Source organism: Malaclemys terrapin, chromosome 1 (genome assembly GCF_027887155.1).
Source record: "Malaclemys terrapin pileata isolate rMalTer1 chromosome 1, rMalTer1.hap1, whole genome shotgun sequence".
Taxonomy (NCBI): domain Eukaryota; kingdom Metazoa; phylum Chordata; order Testudines; family Emydidae; genus Malaclemys; species Malaclemys terrapin.
This window is the reverse complement of record NC_071505.1, coordinates 139,772,788-139,793,308: the sequence shown is the minus strand read 5'-3', so window position 1 is coordinate 139,793,308 and position 20,521 is coordinate 139,772,788. Positions and strand designations below refer to the sequence as shown.

Here is a 20,521-nt window from a genome sequence, read left to right as displayed (position 1 = left end):
CTTGGCGGTAGAGAGTCCTTGGTCTTGTTCTGTCTCAGACTAAGGTCAATTTACACAGCAGGAGCAGATAGCCCTGCACTGGAGGAGTGCAGGGCAGGGGACCTGTAATGCTAACTTGTCTGGAGCTCTTTGTCCCCCCCTGTCCCCCGCATTACATTTAGACTCTCCACAATATAGTATCATCACGATTTTAATTAACATGCTTTCCCTCTCTCTTTCACACCTAAGAACCGAGCATCTCATTGGGGCACCTCCTCGACATGCGTCCATTCCATTGCCATAGGGAGATGGACCATCAACCCATGACGGTGTTTATATCCAACTTCAGTTCCGTTTTCAGGTGAGACAACTACACTGAACATTTCATAGATTCTAGGACTGGAAAGGACCTCGAGAGGTCATCGAGTCCAGTCCCCTGCCCTCATGGCAGGACCAAATACTGTCTAGACCATCCCTGATAGACATTTATCTAACCTACTCTTAAATATCTCCAGAGATGGAGATTCCACAACCTCCCTAGGCAATTTATTCCAGTGTTTAACCACCCTGACAGTTAGGAACTTTTTCCTAATGTCCAACCTAAACCTCCCTTGCTGCAGTTTAAGCCCATTGCTTCTTGTTCTATCCTTAGAGGCTAAGGTGAACAAGTTTTCTCCCTCCTCCTTATGACACCCTTTTAGATACCTGAAAACTGCTATCATATCCCCTCTCAGTCTTCTCTTTTCCAAACTAAACAAACCCAATTCTTTCAGCCTTCCTTCATAGGTCATGTTCTCAAGACCTTTAATCATTCTTGTTGCTATTCTCTGGACCCTCTCCAATTTCTCCACATCTTTCTTGAAATGTGGTGCCCAGAACTGGACACAATACTCCAGCTGAGGCCTAACCAGCGCAGAGTAGAGCGGAAGAATGACTTCTCGTGTCTTGCTCACAACACACCTGTTAATATAGCCCAGAATCATGTTTGCTTTTTTTGCAACAGCATCACACTGTTGACTCATATTTAGCTTGTGGTCCACTATAACCCCTAGATCCTTTTCTGCCGTACTCCTTCCTAGACAGTCTCTTCCCATTCTGTATGTGTGAAACTGATTTTTCCTTCCTAAGTGGAGCACTTTGCATTTGTCTTTGTTAAACTTCATCCTGTTTACCTCAGACCATTTTTCCAATTTGTCCAGATCATTTTGAATTATGACCCTGTCCTCCAAAGCAGTTGCAATCCCTCCCAATTTGGTATAATCTGCAAACTTAATAAGCATACTTTCTATGCCAATATCTAAGTCATTAATGAAGATATTGAACAGAGCCAGTCCCAAAACAGACCCCTGCAGAACCCCACTTGTTATGCCTTTCCAGCAGGATTGGGAACCATTAATAACTACTCTCTGAGTACGGTTATCCAGCCAGTTATGCACCTACCTTATAGTAGCCACATCTAAATTGTATTTGCCTAGTTTATCGATAATATTTACATAATGTTGATTCAGAGTGCTTCATATACACTCACTGACCAAGCTTCCCAGCTCTTCGGGAGGCAGATCGCCATTCCCCCATGCACCAGATGAGAAACTACCGGTGCTGGAGATGAAGGGCCAGTGTCAGAATTTACTGGACCCCAGCTACGATCCCTCCTTTGTGTGCAGAGTTGTGAGAATAGCTGGGAAGCCCCTTCCCCCAAAGCGCTTGCAGTCGGGACGCGGCACCCAGCCCTGCTCCATGTTCCAACTTCCCTTTCCACTAGTATCCGCCCCCTTGGCCTCTGCCCTGAGGACGCCATGCAGCAGGAGACAGGAAGGCGGAAACTGGGCTAAATGAGCCGGAGCAGGGGAGACGCAGTAATAGGAGGGGGGTCGCCCCCCGCTTCCCCTGGGTGCCTCCCAGGTAAATATGCCTGCGGGATCCAACCGCCGGGGTCCGCAGCAGCCGCTTCGGGCTCCCTCTGCATCTCCGGACGCAGTGGGGCGGCGCTGGAGGAGGGGACCCTGCTGGAGACAGAGCAATGTCAATTGGCGCGGGGAGGGACCGGACAGAGGCTGGGCTCATCCCCCTGCTGGGAGCAGCTCCAGCGAGTCCAGCACCAGCGGCATCAAGCCGGGGCGAGCAAACCTGTGTGAGTGGGGAGGCGGCTCCTTTGGGGAAGGGCTCAGGCGGATCCCGCACAACCCGCTGTAGCGGCAGGTGAAGAGCCCAGCCCATGCCCTGGAGTTAATGAAAGGGCCAGTGAACGGGGTGCCCCGGCCCCGGCCCCAGCCCAGCCCGGACAGGGAAAACAATCCTGAGCTGGGTGGGAGCAGCAGCCAGGGCTGCGCCCAGAGGATCCTAGCGGGCCAGGGAGCGCGCAGCCCCTGAGACAGGGGGATCCCAGTGCAATGGCTGGTGCCCTGGGTCTGGACTCATGTACACCAAGACATCGGACAGACACTTCTCCGTGCATTTCCCTGAGGGGGCAAGGCCTCCCTTGAGGGCAGTGGGCCAGAGCCTGCCCGGACCGCCCTGTTTCTGGGAAATCCCGTGACTGCGCTGTAAGGGAAGTAGTGGGTCCTCCCCCACTAGGGGAAATCAGATGAAACCGGCCTTGCTTGCACTACGGAATTAAGGTGACTTAAAAGTTAAATGGATTTACAGCCACCGCAGTAATAGCAGTGGTGTGTCACATCCACACTGTGCTCCTTCTGTCTGTGGTGCTTGTCCTCACCAGGAACGCGTCCACTCACTGAAGTGGGGCGTTGTGAGGCACTCAAGCTGGAGCCCCCGCCCTGGGGCTGACAGCCTGAGCTGTGGGCCTGGCATGGGGCTCACACAGCTGGAGTGTGCAACTAGCAGGTTCCCTGTAACACAGCGGCCAGGCTTCAAGTGCCCAGCTGGAGCCAGGATTCTGGGGGCTGACAGGTTCTCCACACTGCAGCAACAGCCCTGGGAGCCCCATCTGCAGGCAGGATTCTTGATGCTGCTCCCAGCTCCAGGGCAGGGAGCCTACCAGCAGTGAAATTGACATTGTTGTCAGTTTCACAACTGCTATTATTTCACATTTCCTTTCTGGCTCAGGCTGTCAGCCCCTGGGGACAGAGGGCTCCAGCTGGGAGTCCTGCACAGGGCTGACAGCCAGCAGATGATGTAAGTAACAGTGTCTGCACAGACACTGCATTGCCCGGACTACATCAACCTAAGCACTATGCCTCTCCTGGAGGTGGAGTTATTAAGGTGATGCACTGGACAACTTAGATCGGTGGGAGCTACATTTTAGTGTAGATGCTTACAGAATTAGGTTGTTGACTTAACTCTGTAGTGTAGACCAAACCATCCTTTGCCCATGTTGGGCCATGCTGCCAATTGCATCAGTCTGTGTAAAAAGGGTCTGTGAAACTATTGCCCAAAGATGCTGCATGTGCTGGGGTGGGTCTGGTGGGATGCTCCACATCTCCCCACTGTATGAGACTTCTCATCAGAAAGTCCAAAGAGCCATTTCAGGGGCAACGTGAGGAATGGCTGGGAAGTGCTGCCTGGCTCAGAATGCAGGAATGGAACTTCCACATTGTCCTGACAGCAGAAGCCAGTTACACATGAAATGGCCCCTTTCCCACTGTGCTCTGATCTAATGCACTGAGTGGTGCCTTAATTAAGGTAACCAGGAGAGCCTAGTGGAGATAGCCCCATATAGTTCCTCACGTGACCCCTGCTGGAGTTGCTCTGCCTCCCTCCTGCAATGGGCAATAATATACACCTCACAGTCTGTATCTGGTTCCCACAGAATCTCAGCTTAGCTCAGCTTTGGAAAGATGCTGTGGGACAGATGCCCAGCTGCTTTAAGTTTGGGTAGCTCCAGTGACTAGAATGGAGCTACACTGATTTACACTAGCGGATCTGGCCCTGTATCTTTTCCAACTGTAAGCTTAAGGCATTACATACACTTGCCTTGTTTACTCCTGGAGAAATTCTGTGCAAAAAAATTAAAAATTCTGTGCATAATATTTTAAAATTCTGTAAATTTTATTTGTCAAAATAACACTATATAATCATGCCAGTTTCAACTATTTTGGTAATTTATTTAAAAAATACCTGTCAGCAAGGATGTTTGTAACAATATAGATACACACAAAATTTCCCCCAGGAGTAGAGAGTTAAAGAAACCCCTGTGACAACCAAGTTCCTGTTTCTCTGCCCCCTCCCCCCCCAGAGCCCAGCGGGGTGGCCAGACACTCACACCCCCACCCAGATCCCAGCCACACTCCTCCCCACCCAGTCCAGAAACTCACACCCTCTATGCCCCAGAGGCCAGCTGCAAGGCCCCCCACCCAGCCCAGACACAAACTCACCCTACCCCCTAGAGCCCAGGTGCTCCCCCTCCACAGCCCAGACATTCACACCCCATAACCCCCAGAGCCCAGCTGTGGCCCCCCCCAGCCCAGACACTCACATCCTATCTTTCCCCCGAGCCCAGGGATCCAGAGGGAGAAACAGCTTGATGCTTAGTCCTAGGGTTGCAAGGAATTTCCTGCACGCCCATGCCACCTGCCTTCGGGGCATGCTGGGAACCCTCCAGTTCCCTCCCCCAGCCTTGTCTTCTATTTGCGAGCTGAGCTCTGCCAGATTTAGTGGTGGCCAACACTTCTGACACCCATTTCGGGGGGGGGAGGAAGGAAATTCTGTGTGCACATTAAATTCTGCATTGTGCAGTGGCACAGAATTCCCCGAGGAGTATTTGTTGTATAAATGCTAAATAATTATGCCTCTTTGTGCTTTGGGCACAGAGGAACAGCAGGGAACTTTCCAGCCAGAGCAGCAAAGTGTAAAATAGCGCAGAAACTGCATGAAGCAGCAGAGAAAAGAGCAAGAAATACCCCCATCTAACACTCACTCTCAGCTTTGTTTGTTTTGCACTCTCCCTGGGGGAGCAGTTTCCTGGAAGTACTTGGTCCCCTGTCCACTAGACCCTTGGGATTTGAAACAGCAAACTACAACAGACAGATCATTGGGTCCCTCCTGGTAGCAAGTAGAGCTCACTCTCTTGAAGTTGGTGGCAGGGAGTGGGGGAAAGAGAGGGAATCTTTGTGGGAGGAGACTGGAGGTTCCAGCAGCAGAAGTTCTGAGCTCAGAGAGCAGTAGACAATGACAGTCCTTAGTTCCCTTACACACATCATGAACCCTTCATTGCCTTACCCATTAGCTCTGTTCCTTAATCTTTCTATTCCTCTCTCTTCTCTCCCAGTTCAGTGCCCTCTCCTCATGTCCCATCTCTCTCTCTCTCACTATTATTATGAGTGCTGAGTACTGGCATTGCACACAGTTGTTTGTAGTGGATGTTTAGTCTTTTCTTCTCCTAGCTTCAGTAGCCTTTTGTTGTTTTTTCATTGTGGTTGTTGAATGCAGAAATTTCTACATCTGGGCTTTGCTAGGTTAACTGTCAACTTTTCCAGATCTCCAGCTCTGCTCCTATCCTTCTTTTCATGTGCCTTGGGACAAGTTTAAAGACCACAACCAGTCATTGCATCCTAAACCCCATTCTAGTACATGGATTTCTTTTAATGTTCTCAAACTTATAATTACATGACTGTTTTCAGGGCTCTGCTCAAATATCTGGTTCTGGAGGTGCACTACAGGGATTCTTGCTGTTGTTGCAGTTTTGATCTTGTGTATTCACCTTGGTAAGTATTTAAGTAATTTTAAAATAAAGTATTATTTACCTCTACAGTCAAGAGAACTCCAGATTTTCATATAGAAACCAAAACCAAATTTAGCTTGTTCATATTTATCTGAGACTTGAATAGGTGTCCCTTGAGAAAGACACTTCATTTTAAGACTCAGTTTCAAGACTGGAGAAGTGAAACCAGGGGTGAATGTAACTTAAAGGACTTACTGGTACTCCAGAGTCCTGAGCAGGGGCCGTGGCCTCAACCAGAAGTGGTGGGGTCTTTAAATTCCCTGGGCTCTTTAAATCAAGATTTAAAGGCCCCGGGGCTCTGGCTGCGGCTAGGAGCCCTGGGGCCTTTAAATCACCCTGGAGCTCCCAGCTGCAGAGGCAGCTGGGAGTCCCAGGGCTCAGGGGCAATTTAAAGGGCCTGGGGCTTCCGTCGCTGCCACAGCGGAGCCCCAGGCCCTTTAAATCACTGCCGGAGCCCTGCTGTCGCTACCCCAAGGCTCTGGCAGCAGGGCTCAGAAGGTGATTTAAAGGGCCTGGGGCTCCGGCCCCTGTGGGGAGCCCCAAGCCCTTTAAACCACCTGCCGGTCTGGTCCGGCACGGCATACTGGCTCTTGCCGGTACGCCGTACTGGGCGATACCAGCTTACTTTCACCTCTGGGTGAAACCCATAGCAGTAGAAATGGTAAGGGCCATATGTAGTCCTGGTTTACATGTGATTTGTGAATGTGCGATCTTGTCTATTTCCAGATTCAAGAAAACACTCCTTCAGTTCAAAGGCAGAAGATTTCCCTGGCCCTGATTCTTTAATTTCTGACCCTGACTCTTTAAAAAAATGAAAGCAAAATTAATGCAGAAACTGATGAGACTGCCAAAAAATGCTGCTCTGGCATAACAGCCAAGGCCGGCTCAGTCGAACACTGAAGTTATCAGAAGTTGGGGAAATTATTTTTTAATTTGGTAATTTGGTCTGTTGCTTTCACAAGCTGTCTTGTGGTTATAATTAGACAGTAATCTCTTTAGATCAGGGACCAGGTCTATTTTATGAGGCTGTTCAGCATCTAGCACCCTCTAGGAAACATAGAAATGATACAAGTTCATTAAATTTAAATCTCAGCCCAATGTTATATTTGATTTACTGTAATATTTTCAAATGTTCTGAGCTCTTGTCTGCAAAGGGCATAAATTCAGGGCTGGGCTATGTAGCTCCAGGAAGCCTGCTCTGGGAGATCTGACTGGCAGAAATGTGATGGTTTGTTTCCATTTTTTAGCGGTAAATAGCTCATCAGGGAAAGGTTCTTCTGGCTCTTCTCCTCCGGAACCATGCCCTGCCGACTGGCTGTACCACCAAAGGAAATGTTACTACTTCTCTGAGACAGAAAAGGACTGGGACTCCAGTCAGAGGTTTTGTTCCTCACACAACAGCTCCCTAACTGTAATTGAAAACCAGCAGGAACTGGTAAGAGAATGAAATATGATAGTTTCACCCCCTCCCATCTCCTGGGATCTATGTGATTCCCCACTCTCTCATTCTGCTCTCTCATCTGAATTGCTGTAAATCTGGTACAAGGAGTGTGACAAGGCAGAGTGCACAGAAATACATGAACATAAGAACAGCCATACTGGGTCAGACCAAAGATCCATCTAGCCCAGTATCCTGTCTTCCAACAGTGGCCAATGCCAGATGCCCCAGAGGGAATGAACAGAACAGGTAATCATCAAATGATCCATTCCCTGTCACCCATTCCCAGCTTCTCCTCTGGAGCTGCCGTCTTCAACCCTGGTAGTTAATGTTTTAAAGTTGCCCATGGAATGCCTCATTTAACCTTTGGATTGACCAGATTCACAAATGCTGGTGTCTGAGGCGACTGTCTGTGAAAACAAAGTCCCATCTTTCTTATCTGTAATCAGACATAAATTCTCTCAGAGTTACCAGAATCCACCGAGGACAACTAGCCTGGATACTTGTGTTAGCCCCAGGCTGGGAGTGAGGTAACAATTCTCTAACACTGAGATTTGCCATTTCTCTTGAATTTTAAATTTCAGTGCTGGGATGTTAGAAGTGGTCCCACTCCAGCCCAGCTCTGAAATATAGGAAGAGATTCTCTCCTTTCCCTGGTCTGTCCCTTAAATGTATCTGCAGCAGTGCACAGGGCCCAAAAAAGCCCCATAACCAGCCAGAAGAGAATTGCCTCAGCTGAAGGGAGCGCTGCAGAGCCCCCATCCCTAACCTCAGCATAGTAGTCATACTGGGGGCAGAAGGGGAGTCTGCAGAGAACAAGCTGCTCTGTGGGTTCTGGGCAGCTCCATGTTGCAAAGCTGCACACAGCCAACCCAGGAAGGTCTGTTCTGAATTAGGGTAGGCTTTTGGGCTGCGCTTAGTTGTGCTAGGGGCCACACTGGCCCTAGCCACCACAGAAGTTTGCTTCCCTTTGTCTCCACTCTGTCCAGACTGCACCTGGGTGTGCGGTGGCACCTAGATGGGCAGTACATACTCCCACCCTACACCTTCACTACAGGAAACTGCACTGTACTGAAGCTCCTTACCTTACCTTTCAAGACCCTCTATAATCTGGCTGCTGACTGTATCTCTGCTCTCATTTTCTCCTACTTCCCACCTTGCTCTGTATACTCCTTCCAGTCTTGTTGCCTCACTGTTCCATGCTTGGTTTGGCACCATCTGTTTTCTTGCTTTCAACACTTGGAACAATTCCTCTCTCTTCATTCACTTCCCTCTATAAAACCTACTTCATCCAGGAATCCTCCTTTTGGTCTCTACACCAATGATTTCTCCCACTGCTTTGCTTAAACTGTTGTCCACTGTTCTGTTGATGTCAGACTGTAGCTCTCAGAGCAGGGACATAACTTATTCTTTATTTTGTACAGTCCTGTGCTCATGAGTCTATGTAAATACTTAATAATTGTCTGTGTTCATCCAGGTTCTTATAGTAGACTCTATACATCACTACAGTGTCAAAGCACCTCCATGGCTCAATATAAATGCTTAATATTAGTCCATGGCAGTCTTTAGAGCAGAGACTTCCAATCAGGCTGAATTTTGGGGTGGTTTTCTTCATGTGGATATCACAGGATCCACACTTATGATTTTGATGTCAGCTCTCAAGAGGTGAAAGACTGGTACATTAAGCCATAGTTGTCTGGGAGAAGGGAAAGACCATCCTTTCATTTTCTAGTCTGGAACAAAGATTGCTCCTTGTGTTTTTTTTCCTACAGAACTTTATAATGAAAATAACAAAGCAAGATCCGTGGATTGGACTTCAGAAGACAGGAGAAGAATTCCATTGGGTAAACGGGACTCCATTAGATACAAATCTGTAAGTTGATATTGACTTGTATTGCCCTGGGTACATGATAACAGAAGGGTTAATGAAGGGTTCCTGGAATAAGCAGAATTTTTGGAATGATTTGAAGGGGACTAAGGAGAGAAGGCCAAGGCAGTAGGAGCAGACAGCATATCTTAAGGTACATCTACACGGCACACCATTGTTGGCAGAGTGTAGGGTATGTGTAGCTGCATGCTGCTGGGGAAAAGCAGGCTGTGTCCACACTGTGGTGGTGTGCAGTCACACACAGCCGTGAAAAGCTCTGGTCGGGGGGGTGGCAGTGGAGAAAGGCTTTGGCAGCAGGGACTTGCAGGAGCCTTCCCCACTGCTCCCCCTCTATTAGAGCCTTTCACTTATGCCAGGGTCTTTCACTGTAGCAGGGAATCCCCTTTACCGGAGCCTTTCCCCAGTGCCTTCCCCCAACATTGAATTTCCCTACTGCTGGAGACTCTCCCTGTGGCAGGAAAAGTCGCTGGTAGTGGGACACTGCTAAAGATAGAAGTGTAGACAGGGAAGGAACTGCTTGGGCATGTAGAGAGCCGTATAGGGTAAGAGTGCAGGTGTATTTACTTGCCTAAGCAATGCTTCACCATTTGGGAAAAGGGGTAAAAAGTGAGGTGGCAAAATTTGCAGCTGATACAAGACTACACAAGATAGTTAAGTCCAAAGCAGACTGCAAATAGTTACAAAGGGATCTCACAAAACTGGGTGAGTAGGCAACAAAATGGCAGATGAAATTCATTGTTGCTAAATGCAAAGTAATGCACATGGCAAAATATAGTCCCAACTATACATACAAAATGATGGGGTCTAAATGAGCTGTTACCACTCAAGAAAGAGATCTTGGAGTCATTGGGGATAGTTCTCTGAAAACATCCACTCAGTGTGCAGCATCAGTCGAAAAAGCAAACAGAATGTTGGGAATCATTTAAAAACGGATAGATAATAAGACAGAAAAATATTATGTTGGGCACTTACCTCAGTTTGCTCCTCGTTAGCAGCGTAGCATGGCTAAGGCAGGCTCCCTGCCTGCCCTGGCTCCACACGGCTCCTGGAAGCGGCCGGCATTTCTCTGCGGCCCCTAGGTGCAGCTGTGATCAGGAAGGCTCCGCGCTCTGCCACCGCCCCAAGCACTGGCTCTGCAGCTCCCATTCGCTAGGAACTGCTGCCAATGGGAGCTGGAGGGGTGGCGCCTGAGGGCGCAGGTAGCGCGCACCACACAGAGCTGACTGGCTGTCCCTGCACCTAGGAGGCAGATGTGCCAGCTGCTTCCAGGAGCTGCACAGAGCCTGGTCAGGCAGGGAGCCTGCCTTAGCCCTGCTGTGCCGCTAACCAGGAGCCACCTGAGGTAAGTGCCGCCCAGCTGGAGCCCAAACCCCCACCTGCACCCCAACCCCTGGCCCCATGTCAGACCCCCTGTCCCGCACACTAACTCCCTTCCAGAGCCCGTACCCTAAACCCCTGCCCCAGCCCTGAGCCAAATCCCGTGCTCTAAAAGCCTTGGCCCCAGCCCCAAAACCCCAAACCCCTCATCCCTGGCCCCACTCCAGAGCTCGCACCCCCAGCCAGAGCCTGCACCCCCTCCCACACCCCAACCTCCTGCCCCAACCCTGAGCCTGCTCCCACACTCCAAACCCCTTGCTCCCAGCACGGAAACCCATCCTGTACCACAAACCCCTCATCCCCTGCCCCACCCCAGAGCCCGCTCCCTGAGCCGGAGCCCTCATCCCCTCCCGTATCCCAACCCACCGCCCCATCCCAGTGAAAGTGAGTGAGGGTGGGGGAGAGTGAGTGTCAGAGGGAGGGGAAAGGGAGTGAATGGGAGGTGGGGCCTCAGAGAAAGGGTGGGGGCTTGGGGGAGGGGTGGACAGGGGTGTTCTGTTTTGTGCGGTTAGAAAGTTGGCAACCCTAACCAACCACCTAATGTTTAATTCTGGAGACTGTTAGTGTGACTGTGTGACCTGATTTCCATTTCTGTGTCACTGCAGATGAGGAGAAGGGCGAGCTGTTAGGTAGCGAGGTCCTAAGTTCCCTCTGAGCTGCGTGGCTGCACAGGTGTTCAGGGCTGTGGCGGGGAGAAGCTCCCCGGCTCCGAGCCAGCTGCGGACCTGCCACAGCCCCAACCCTGCCCCGGATCTGCTGCAGCCAGGGGGGCAGGCGCCTCTCCCCCGGCCCTGACCTGTCATAGCCAGGGGAGAGGCACCCGGCCCCAACCCAGCCCCGGCCCAGACCTGTTGCAGCCAGGGGACGGGTGCCCCTCCCCTGGCCCCAACCCTGCCCCAGATCGGACCAGAGAGGCTCCTCTCCCCCCGCACCCCAGGTGCTGCTGTGGGGAGAGAGAGCTGCGGGGAGTCCTCTCTCCCCGCCATAGCCCCAGAGCAGGCTGTATCCCAAACCCCGCATCCCCAGCCCCACCGCAGAGCCAGCACCCCGAGCCGGAGCCCTCACCCCCAATCTTCTGCCCCAACCCTGATCCCCACTCCCACACACCGTACCCCCTCGGCCGCACCCTCGCCACATGAAATTTGTTATGTGCACCAATATGGATGATGTCACACATCACCTTCATATTCGTGCACATAACAAAATTAATTCCGCACATGTGTGGGAAAAATGAGAGGGAACACTGGCCAGGACTCAAGCCATAAAGGGCTTTAATCATAGAGTCAACAGCTAAAATATTACCCAGAAGCAAATAGTGAGCTAGTGCAGTTAACAAAGGATTGGTGTTCTATGGTGTACTGATTTCCATTTCTGCAGCTGTCCTAGTATCCATGAAGCCTTCGTGGGTAGCCCCACATACAGCTCAATGCATTTATCCAGTCTGGAGATCACAGGTGCCTGGAGAACTGTGACATGGGCCACATCTGAGAAAAATGGGGCACAGCCTAGCGAGCTGCAGATGGAAACAGCACTTTGAGGTTCTTGAAGTATGTCAGATTCCCAGTAGCAGACGGGGATCTATAATCACCCCCAGGCTGTAATCCTCTTTGACAAATAGTGACAAATTCCCTCAGTAATGGTGTGGAACCATCCCCCCAATACCCTGAAGCATCCCAATGCATCCTTCTAGTATTGTCTCCATTCTACCTGACTGTTAGCCATTTTTCTCACTCTAGTCCCAAGCTCAGCCAGACATTGGAAAAACCAAAGGAACGTGCACCATCTGGGCCACATGAGGAAAAACTTTGTGTATCATCTGCATATTGATGACATCACAGCCCAGACCACTCCCTGTCTCTTTGAGAACCCATACACCTGTGCTGAACAGGAAAAGGAATTCCCCTTAAATTACCCATCCGGGCAGATGAGCAAGCATCCAGAAACACCTCCTTGGGGCTGTCAGACAGGAATGGAGGAATACCCATATATAAATAACCCAATGTACTGATTGCAAACCCAGGCTATTCATGTCACAGATCAAAAATGAAAGCAGACTTTGAAAAGGTTAAGGAAAACGTGTGTGGGAGACCTGAACTGGAGACGTTTTGTGTTCTCAGGATCTGCTTCAGCTGTCACTTGCACTGGTGTAACTCCACTGAAATCACTGGAATTGCACCAGTGTAAAACTAGCATGAGTGAGGAGGAGATTCAGCCCCACAGCTTTTTAAGAAGTGTAACACTAACTGTGAATTTCCAGTTATTTATTGAGTTACAAAATTCTTCCAAAATGATATTTGCTGAAATTATTAGTAACTCCATGTTAACTAAGCTGTCTGTCTGGGAATTAAATACATAAACTCTGTTATATTAAGTATATAATATAGGAATAGCTCAGTGGTTTGAGCATTGGCCTGCTAAACCCAGCGTTGTGAGTTCAGTCCTTGGGGGGGGACCACTTAGGGATCTGGGGCAAAATCAGTACTTGGTTCTGCTAGTGAAGGCAGGGGGCTGGACTCGATGACCTTTTGGGGTCCCTTCCAGTTCTATGAGATAGGTATATCTCCATATAATAAAAAAAGTAAATGCACATTTTCCTCTTTGCAATAAATTTCATGTAGTGAATTAGGGTGAAACACTGGGGGTCTCTCAAGAGATTGTGTTACCACCAGAGGGTTCCCTTGTTCAGTGGAATTATTTGATGGTAAATGTCAAGGTAACAGTTTCTTTCATTCTCTCTTGCAGATTGGCAGTAAAGGGTTCTGGAGAATGCGCCTATATTGAATCAGATGGGATCTCCAGTTCTGGATGCTCATTAACCAGGGGTTGGGTCTGTAAAAAAACCTCTTAGCTCTGTGTACTCAGGCTTCACTCAGCCAATTAATGTAAGACCCCGGGTTCAACTGTCACAGTTCAGGGCAACTGCACCTGTATTTCCCCTCAGTGACCCAGCAAGGGCACCTAGTCTCAGGCTTGCTGCATCTCTCTCCCTTCTGACTGGGGCTGCACAGTTCCCTGCCTTTACTGTGTTGTTCCCAGCACAGACAGGTTGCCCAAGGACACCTGCTTGCTTTCTCTTCCGAGACAGTTAGCAGGTGTAATTGCTACAGTTACAAGATACCACACAGCACTTCCTATGACAGCCCACTTTATTCTTACGGTAAAAATCATTATGAAGAAAGCATTAAAACAATAAAAGACACTACGCACATGCTACTAAGCTTCCCAGAGTTCACCCTAACATGGATTCTGGCAGGAGCAGTTCTTCCATTCCCCCACCCAATGGATTCCTTGTGGTTACAAGTTCATCACAGCTTCAGCTCAGAACAAGCTCACTAGAGCCAGTCCTTCCAACTCTACCACAGGTCTAGTCTGTTTGCTGGATCAGGAAGAAGGCCCTGAGCTGGTTGAAAATCAGGCTATTTATCCAAAAATCTTTTTTGTCTGCTGGTCCCTGGAGAGTCCAGTTTGAACTAGCGGAGGCGCACTTCTCCAGGTGGTGGTGTCTCTTTGGAGATATTACAACCTGAGTGTATGTGCCTAATTACCCCCTGCTGTTCTCTTATTTATCCTTCCATGGAAATGCATACAATTCCACAGTAATACAGACACAATTACATTTTAATACAGTGGACCCTCAAAGGTAATCACCTATTTCAATAAAAAGAAGAACAGGAGTACTTGTGGCACCTTAGAGACTAACAAATTTATTAGAGCATAAGCTTTCGTGGACTACAGCCCACTTCTTCGGATGCATATACGAAAGCTTATGCTCTAATAAATTTGTTAGTCTCTAAGGTGCCACAAGTACTCCTGTTCTTCTTTTTGCGGATACAGACTAACACGGCTGCTACTCTGAAACCTATTTCAATAAGATCTAACTTAGTTCAATAAAGTTCCTTCAGGATATTGCAGGACCTTGTGAGTCTGTTACATCAACAACATCTTGAAAGCTATAAATGCAATGTAGCCTCAGTACATTTATATACATTTCAAAGCATTAACAACTGTAGATTAGCAAAATCTCTTACCAAAAACACTAACCCACAACCACCCCACCTGGGTTCAGAAAGGAAGGAGAAAGATCTATTAGCCATGAACTGAGAACTCAGTCACTGGTTTGCTGTGAATGCTGCTTGTCAGTCTTGTCTCATATCATTGATTCCTTGTGCTCTCCCCTTCCCCACAATCTCTTTGGTGTATCCACCTGTTGTTTCTCATCCTATAGTGAAGGTATGTCTACACTGCAATCAGAAGTGTGACTGCAGCACGTGTAGACATACCCGAGTTAGCTTTGATCTAGCTAGCTCAAATTACAATAGCAATGCAGCCACAGCAGCACGGGCTATACAATCCTGCTGGGGACCTTGGGTATGCAGTTGAGCTGCTAGCCTGTACTGCCACAGCTTCAATGCTATTGTTACACAAACTAGTTAGATCAAAGCTACCTCAAGTATGTCTATGCTTGCTGCAGTCTCACCTCTGATTGCAGTGTGCCCTTAGAGTCTAAGCTCCTTGGCTAGCTAGATCAAACAATCTTTTTGTCATGTTTGTGCAATGCCTACCACAATGGGGCCATTATCTCTAGGCATTATCGCAATACAAATAATTAATACTACTACTGAGAGTCACTTTCCAACCAGAGGATGTGATTCAAATAATTCCTGAGACCACATAAGTTTGTAGCACAAGATTCGGTTCAGGGGCATCTACTAGGGTCACTTTCCTTTCACACCCAAAGAACATGTGCTGGGGAAATAGTCCGAAGGGCTATTCCAGTCCAGCAATAAAGTTTAAGGTTGGCAGGGCAAGTTCCCATCCAACCCTGAGCTAGGTAGGAATGGAATCTTAGATTTCTGAGTGAGGGCATGTCTATGCTACTGGTGCTACAGTGGCAGCGCTCCAGCTATGCTGCTGGATCACCATAAAGTAGAGGCTTCCTACATTGACAGAAGCAGTTTTTCCATTGACGTAGGTAATCTGCCTCCCCAAGCAATGGTAGCTGGGTTGATGGAAGAATTCTTTCCAAGCACCAGGGGTTAGGTCGGTTTACCTATTGTGCTCAGAAGTGTGAATTTTTCACACCCCTGCCACTGTAGCTAGGTTGATCTAAATGTTAAGTGTAGATCACGGCTCAGTATATGAATCTACTAATTTCTCTGTTGAGATAGTTCTAAGACTAGTGAGGGATAAATGAGAGCAAGGTGGCTGTGGAACAATGACCACTGTGAGTGAGTTTATATGGCCCAGCCAATTGATTCTAGCTGCTGGTGACATTTGACGCTTAGGGTAAGAAACCATTCCAAATCAGCTGTCTGCAGTTGGGAAGGATCAGGAGTTACCATAAGTCTAAGAAGCCTGAAAGCCCTCAGCTTTCATTTTAAAAATAATTTTCCTTTGAGGAGCAATGGCAATAAAACCAACCCAGGACCCCACTGGCAGTTTGTATGCAGCCATCAGTGAGTGCCAGTTTGTTAGCAAAAAGAGGATCTCTTCATATTCTCATGCGTGTAAAATTATGCCTTGTTTTACAAATTATTTATATTATTTACACTGCTAATTTTCCCCCATAAGGCTCTGTTGTTACTATTCTCTTTGCCTTGTATATTTTTTTCAATGTATTTTTCTTTGTTTGTTTATAGTTTATTTGCTATTTGGTTTTGTCCGTCATATGTATAATGTTGGCTGTATGTCTTTACGATGACAGGACAATATAAATGTCCTGGAGTTTATGATTTCAATACTTTTAGTAACTTAAAGTTATAAAAAATGAATTTCCATATAAAAAGTCTAATAACACTGCTCTACAGCCAAAATGCTTCTGAAATAAATGTAGTCAAACTTTACTAATTCTGGGTCACTGAGAACGAAAATGATGCTTAAAATTGTTGATTGGCTCTAGTTTTCAAGATATGCTATTGGGTCAGTATATACGACCCTTGACTTGGGAATGGCGGAGGATAAGTGAGTTATAAAGGGAAGAGATCTCAATTTAAACCAGAAATGACTAAAATACATCTTTGACTGGATCTATGAATAAATCTATGACTGGATTTGGACAGTACTTGCTTTTTAGGCAAAACAATGAATGATGCAATCTGAAGCTGGTATTGCCTCATAAATGATATGAATTGCATCATGCTATTCCTAGAAGTCATGGATGATGCAATCATAACGAAGCTTACATCAGTCTGCTGAACAAATTGCCCTATATCAGCTCTAGAAATCATACAGTGTCGTGCTCTCTTATTTGTCAGTGTTTGATTTTGCAAAGGATCACATTTCTGTTTAGCCAAAGTGAGCAGAGATGCCTCGTACTTGTGTGAACAGTGCAGATAACTTCTGCTATGTTTGTGGTGAAGTGACTTGTGCATCACAAAAGCGCAGTATAACCACTATGGTTAAGAAAGCCTATCACCTTTATTTTGGCTGCAAAATTGGAGATCAGGACAAGAGGTGGGCCCCACACATATGCTGCAACACTTGTGCAACAAATCTTCGCCAGTGGTTGAACAGGAAATGGAAATCTATGCTTTTTGCAGTGCCAATGATTTGGAGAGAGCCAACAGATCATACCAGCAATTGTTACTTCTGCATGGTGCCTCCAGTTGGGAAAGGTGTGTCAAAGAAGAAAAAGTGGACTGTGCATTATCCAAACATTCCATCAGCTATACGCCCAGTACCCCACGGAGAAGGACTGCCGGTTCCTGATGCACCAGAATCATTCTCACTTGAGTCAGACGAGGAAGAGGATGAAACTTCTGGTCCTGAACCATCAATGTCACAGGACCCACATTTTCTCCCATCCTCCTCTTCTGAACGACACCTCATAACACAAGGTGAACTGAATGACCTTGTCAGGGATTTGGAACTACCCAAGAGTAAGGCAGAGCTGTTGGGCTCCAGACTACAGCAGTGGAATCTCCTGGCAGTTGATGTTAGGGTTTCCATGTTCCGTGACCGTCAAAAGGATCTTGTCCCATTCTTCTTCATGGAAGGTGATCTTGTAGCCTGCAACAACATCGATGGTATGATGGCAGCCCTCAACATCGTTCACGATCCAGATGAGTGGAGACTGTTCATTGATTCATCGAAGACGAGTCTTAAAGCTGTTTTACTGCATAATGGCAATGTTTTGCCATCAATTCCAGTTGGTCATGCAGTCCATATGAAGGAAACCTATGACAACATGAAACAACTTTTGAGGTGCATAAACTATGACCAACATCAGTGGCAGCTTTGTGTCGATTTGAAGGTTGTTGCTCTCTTGCTTGGTCTGTAGACTGGATACACAAAGTACTGCTGTTTTCTCTGCGAATGGGATAGTCGTGCAAGAGATTCCCACTACATCAAGAAAGATTGGCCACTCCGACAGTCATTGGAGCCTGGGAGGAAAAATGTTCAGCATCCACCACTTGTTGAATGAAGGAAGATTTTGTTACCACCCTTACACATCAAGCTGGGTCTGATGAAGAACTTTATCAAGGCCATTGACAAAATACAAGCAGCTTTCAAGTACCTCCGTGGAAAATTTCCAAGGTTAAGTAAAGCTAAGATAAAGGAAGGTGTCTTTGTTGGTCCTCAGATTCGTGAACTTCTTCGAGATGATGCATTTGACCATGCTCTGCGTGGCAAGGAAAAGACGGCATGGAAAGCCTTCCAGTTAGTGGCAATAAATTTTCTCAGAAACAACAAGGCAGACAACTACAGGTTGTTGGTGGAAAACCTCCTCAAGGCATACAAAAGCCTTGGTTGCAACATGTCACTAAAGATACATTTTTTGCACTTTCATCTAGATTTTTTCCCACCGAACTGCGGAGCAGTGAGCGACGAGCACGGCGAGCGATTTCACCAGGACATTGCAACAATGGAGAAACGCTATCAGGGCAAATGGAACCCATCAATGCTTGCAGACTATTGCTGGACAGTGACAAGAGATACTCCATTTAATGAATACAAGAGACAAGCCAAGAAGCACCGAGTAGACACTGAATAGGACTAAACTATGTACATAATAGTTTTTTGCCTTTTGTTTCATAATAAATTTTATGTATATAACCCTTTTGCTGATTTTTAAAGTGTTACATAAACAGGACAGGTGAAATATTATCATGTAAAGCAACCATAAACACATGAAAAGACCTAGGTTTACAATTTATGATTAAAACTCTACTATCTACACAATATACATAGACATAAAATGTAAAAACTTAAATATCTTAGAAACAGTAGCCAATCAGTTGTTTTAATTGTCATATTTGAATTCAGCACATCAAAATACATAATAAATAGCACATTTTATCTGAAGCAGACGACTTCTCAAAAATTGTAGACCAGTGTAATTTGTAGATTTAATAATAAGTACAAGCAGACTTTTTTTTTTTATCCTTTGGACACACATACCCCTCTGAAGGGAAAAGTAGTGCAGTTGTGCTGAAAGTTTTTCTGAGGAATACCCCTATGGCAAATAAATATTCCATGTATGTGTGACATCAGGAATCATAATACTCAAAAACCAGTGGGAGAACACTTTAACCTGTCTGGCCATTCAATGTCAGACCTGCGGGTGGCTATCTTACAACAGAAAAACTTCAAAAACAGACTCCAACGAGAGACTGCTGAGCTGGAATTGATATGCAAACTAGACACAATCAACTCAGGATTGAATAAGGACTGGGAATGGCTGAGCCATTACAAACATTGAATCTATCTCCCCTTGTAAGTATTCTCACACTTCTTATCAAACTGTCTGTACTGGGCTATCTTGATTATCACTTCAGAAGTTTTTTTTCTCTTACTTAATTGGCCTCTCAGAGTTGGTAAGACAACTCCCACCTGTTTATGCTCTCTCTATGTGTGTATATATATCTCCTCAATATTTATTCCACTCTGTATGCATCCGAAGAAGTGGGCTGTAGTCCACGAAAGCTTATGCTCTAATAAATTTGTTAGTCTCTAAGGTGCCACAAGTACTCCTGTTCTTTTTGCGGATACAGACTAACACGGCTGCTACTCTGAAACATGTGTTTTGTGTAATTAATTGATTAAAAATTCTCATAACTTTCAGATTATTGGATGATTCTATTCTATCATTATTTATAAGTCTAATTTAGTTGTTCCTCCATGTGTTGCCATGAACATTCAGAAACACATCTAACTCTTAAAGTATTAAAGTGTATTACAAAACACATATTTACGGTAACATAATTATGGGGAATAGTAGAATTTACTTCTGCTTATTCATGTGGCAGAGTTTTCAAAATATTGGCATTTTACCACCGTACTTTTAGAAACATAGTAAAGTATGTACAAGTCAAAAAGGTTATTCATCCACTGTGTTTCATGTCTTAAAGTCTCATGATAAGCAGATTGATCTGAATAGTTCTTAACAATGGGGGGGGGGACAATGTACATTTTTATGCCTTCTCATAATTAATTAAGCCTTCCAAAAAATTCTGCTCTGTGCAGAGACCAAGCATGGAAAATTTCAGTTGTTAAAGGGGAATGTTTAGAAAAGTTATAAGAACAGGTAGGTTATAATGGAAACTATTTTGTGACCTTGACCCAGGCAGGCACAGCCACTATTTGCTCTCATATCTAAATGCTGTAGCATTAGGTAACTTAGGGCCAGATAATGAGCCCCTTACACTGATGAGCAGTTACACAAGTAGTTCCATCGCAGTCTCCCATATCTTAGGATGAATGAAGCAATTTAATATTAACTGGAGCATGGACTGGAATTCAAGTCAACCCCTCCCAGGTGAATGCCCTAACCATCAGCCTATAGAGTTGTTCTCACTCTCTCTGGCCCTGTGAATATTTAATTATTTGATACAAAGTGGAACAGCTTCAACAAGTGAGATTGAATAAGTCACACCCCAGAATACGCTATAATAGCCCAGTGGCTAGGGCACTCGCTTGTGACATCCCTAGAGTGGAAATCCCAGGGTAAACTCCTTACACTAGAGCTTTGTGTAGACCAGAGTGTTTGGTCCTGTATTTTGGTCCTATAATTAGCAATCGGGTAACTTGATTAACATAATAGTATATTTATGCATGTCTACATATGATTGTTTGGTCCTAGGATTCAAACAAGATTGAACCAGACCAACAGGAACAAAGGTTTGTGGAGCATGCACATTAGCATGTATAGCTGTATTAG

At 46.5% G+C, this 20,521-nt stretch overlaps 1 protein-coding gene across 1 annotated transcript; it reads left to right on the top strand.

Annotated features, from left to right (window-relative positions):
• Positions 1–1,743: 1,743 nt before the first annotated feature.
• LOC128843748 (C-type lectin domain family 2 member L-like) lies at positions 1,744–18,849 on the top strand. The gene is made up of 5 exons (XM_054040843.1): positions 1,744–1,881; positions 5,559–5,642; positions 6,907–7,094; positions 8,870–8,970; positions 13,105–18,849. The coding sequence occupies exons 1-5, from the start codon at positions 1,812–1,814 to the stop codon at positions 13,208–13,210; spliced, it is 549 nt and encodes a 182-aa protein (XP_053896818.1). The 5' UTR covers positions 1,744–1,811; the 3' UTR covers positions 13,211–18,849.
• Positions 18,850–20,521: the final 1,672 nt, after the last annotated feature.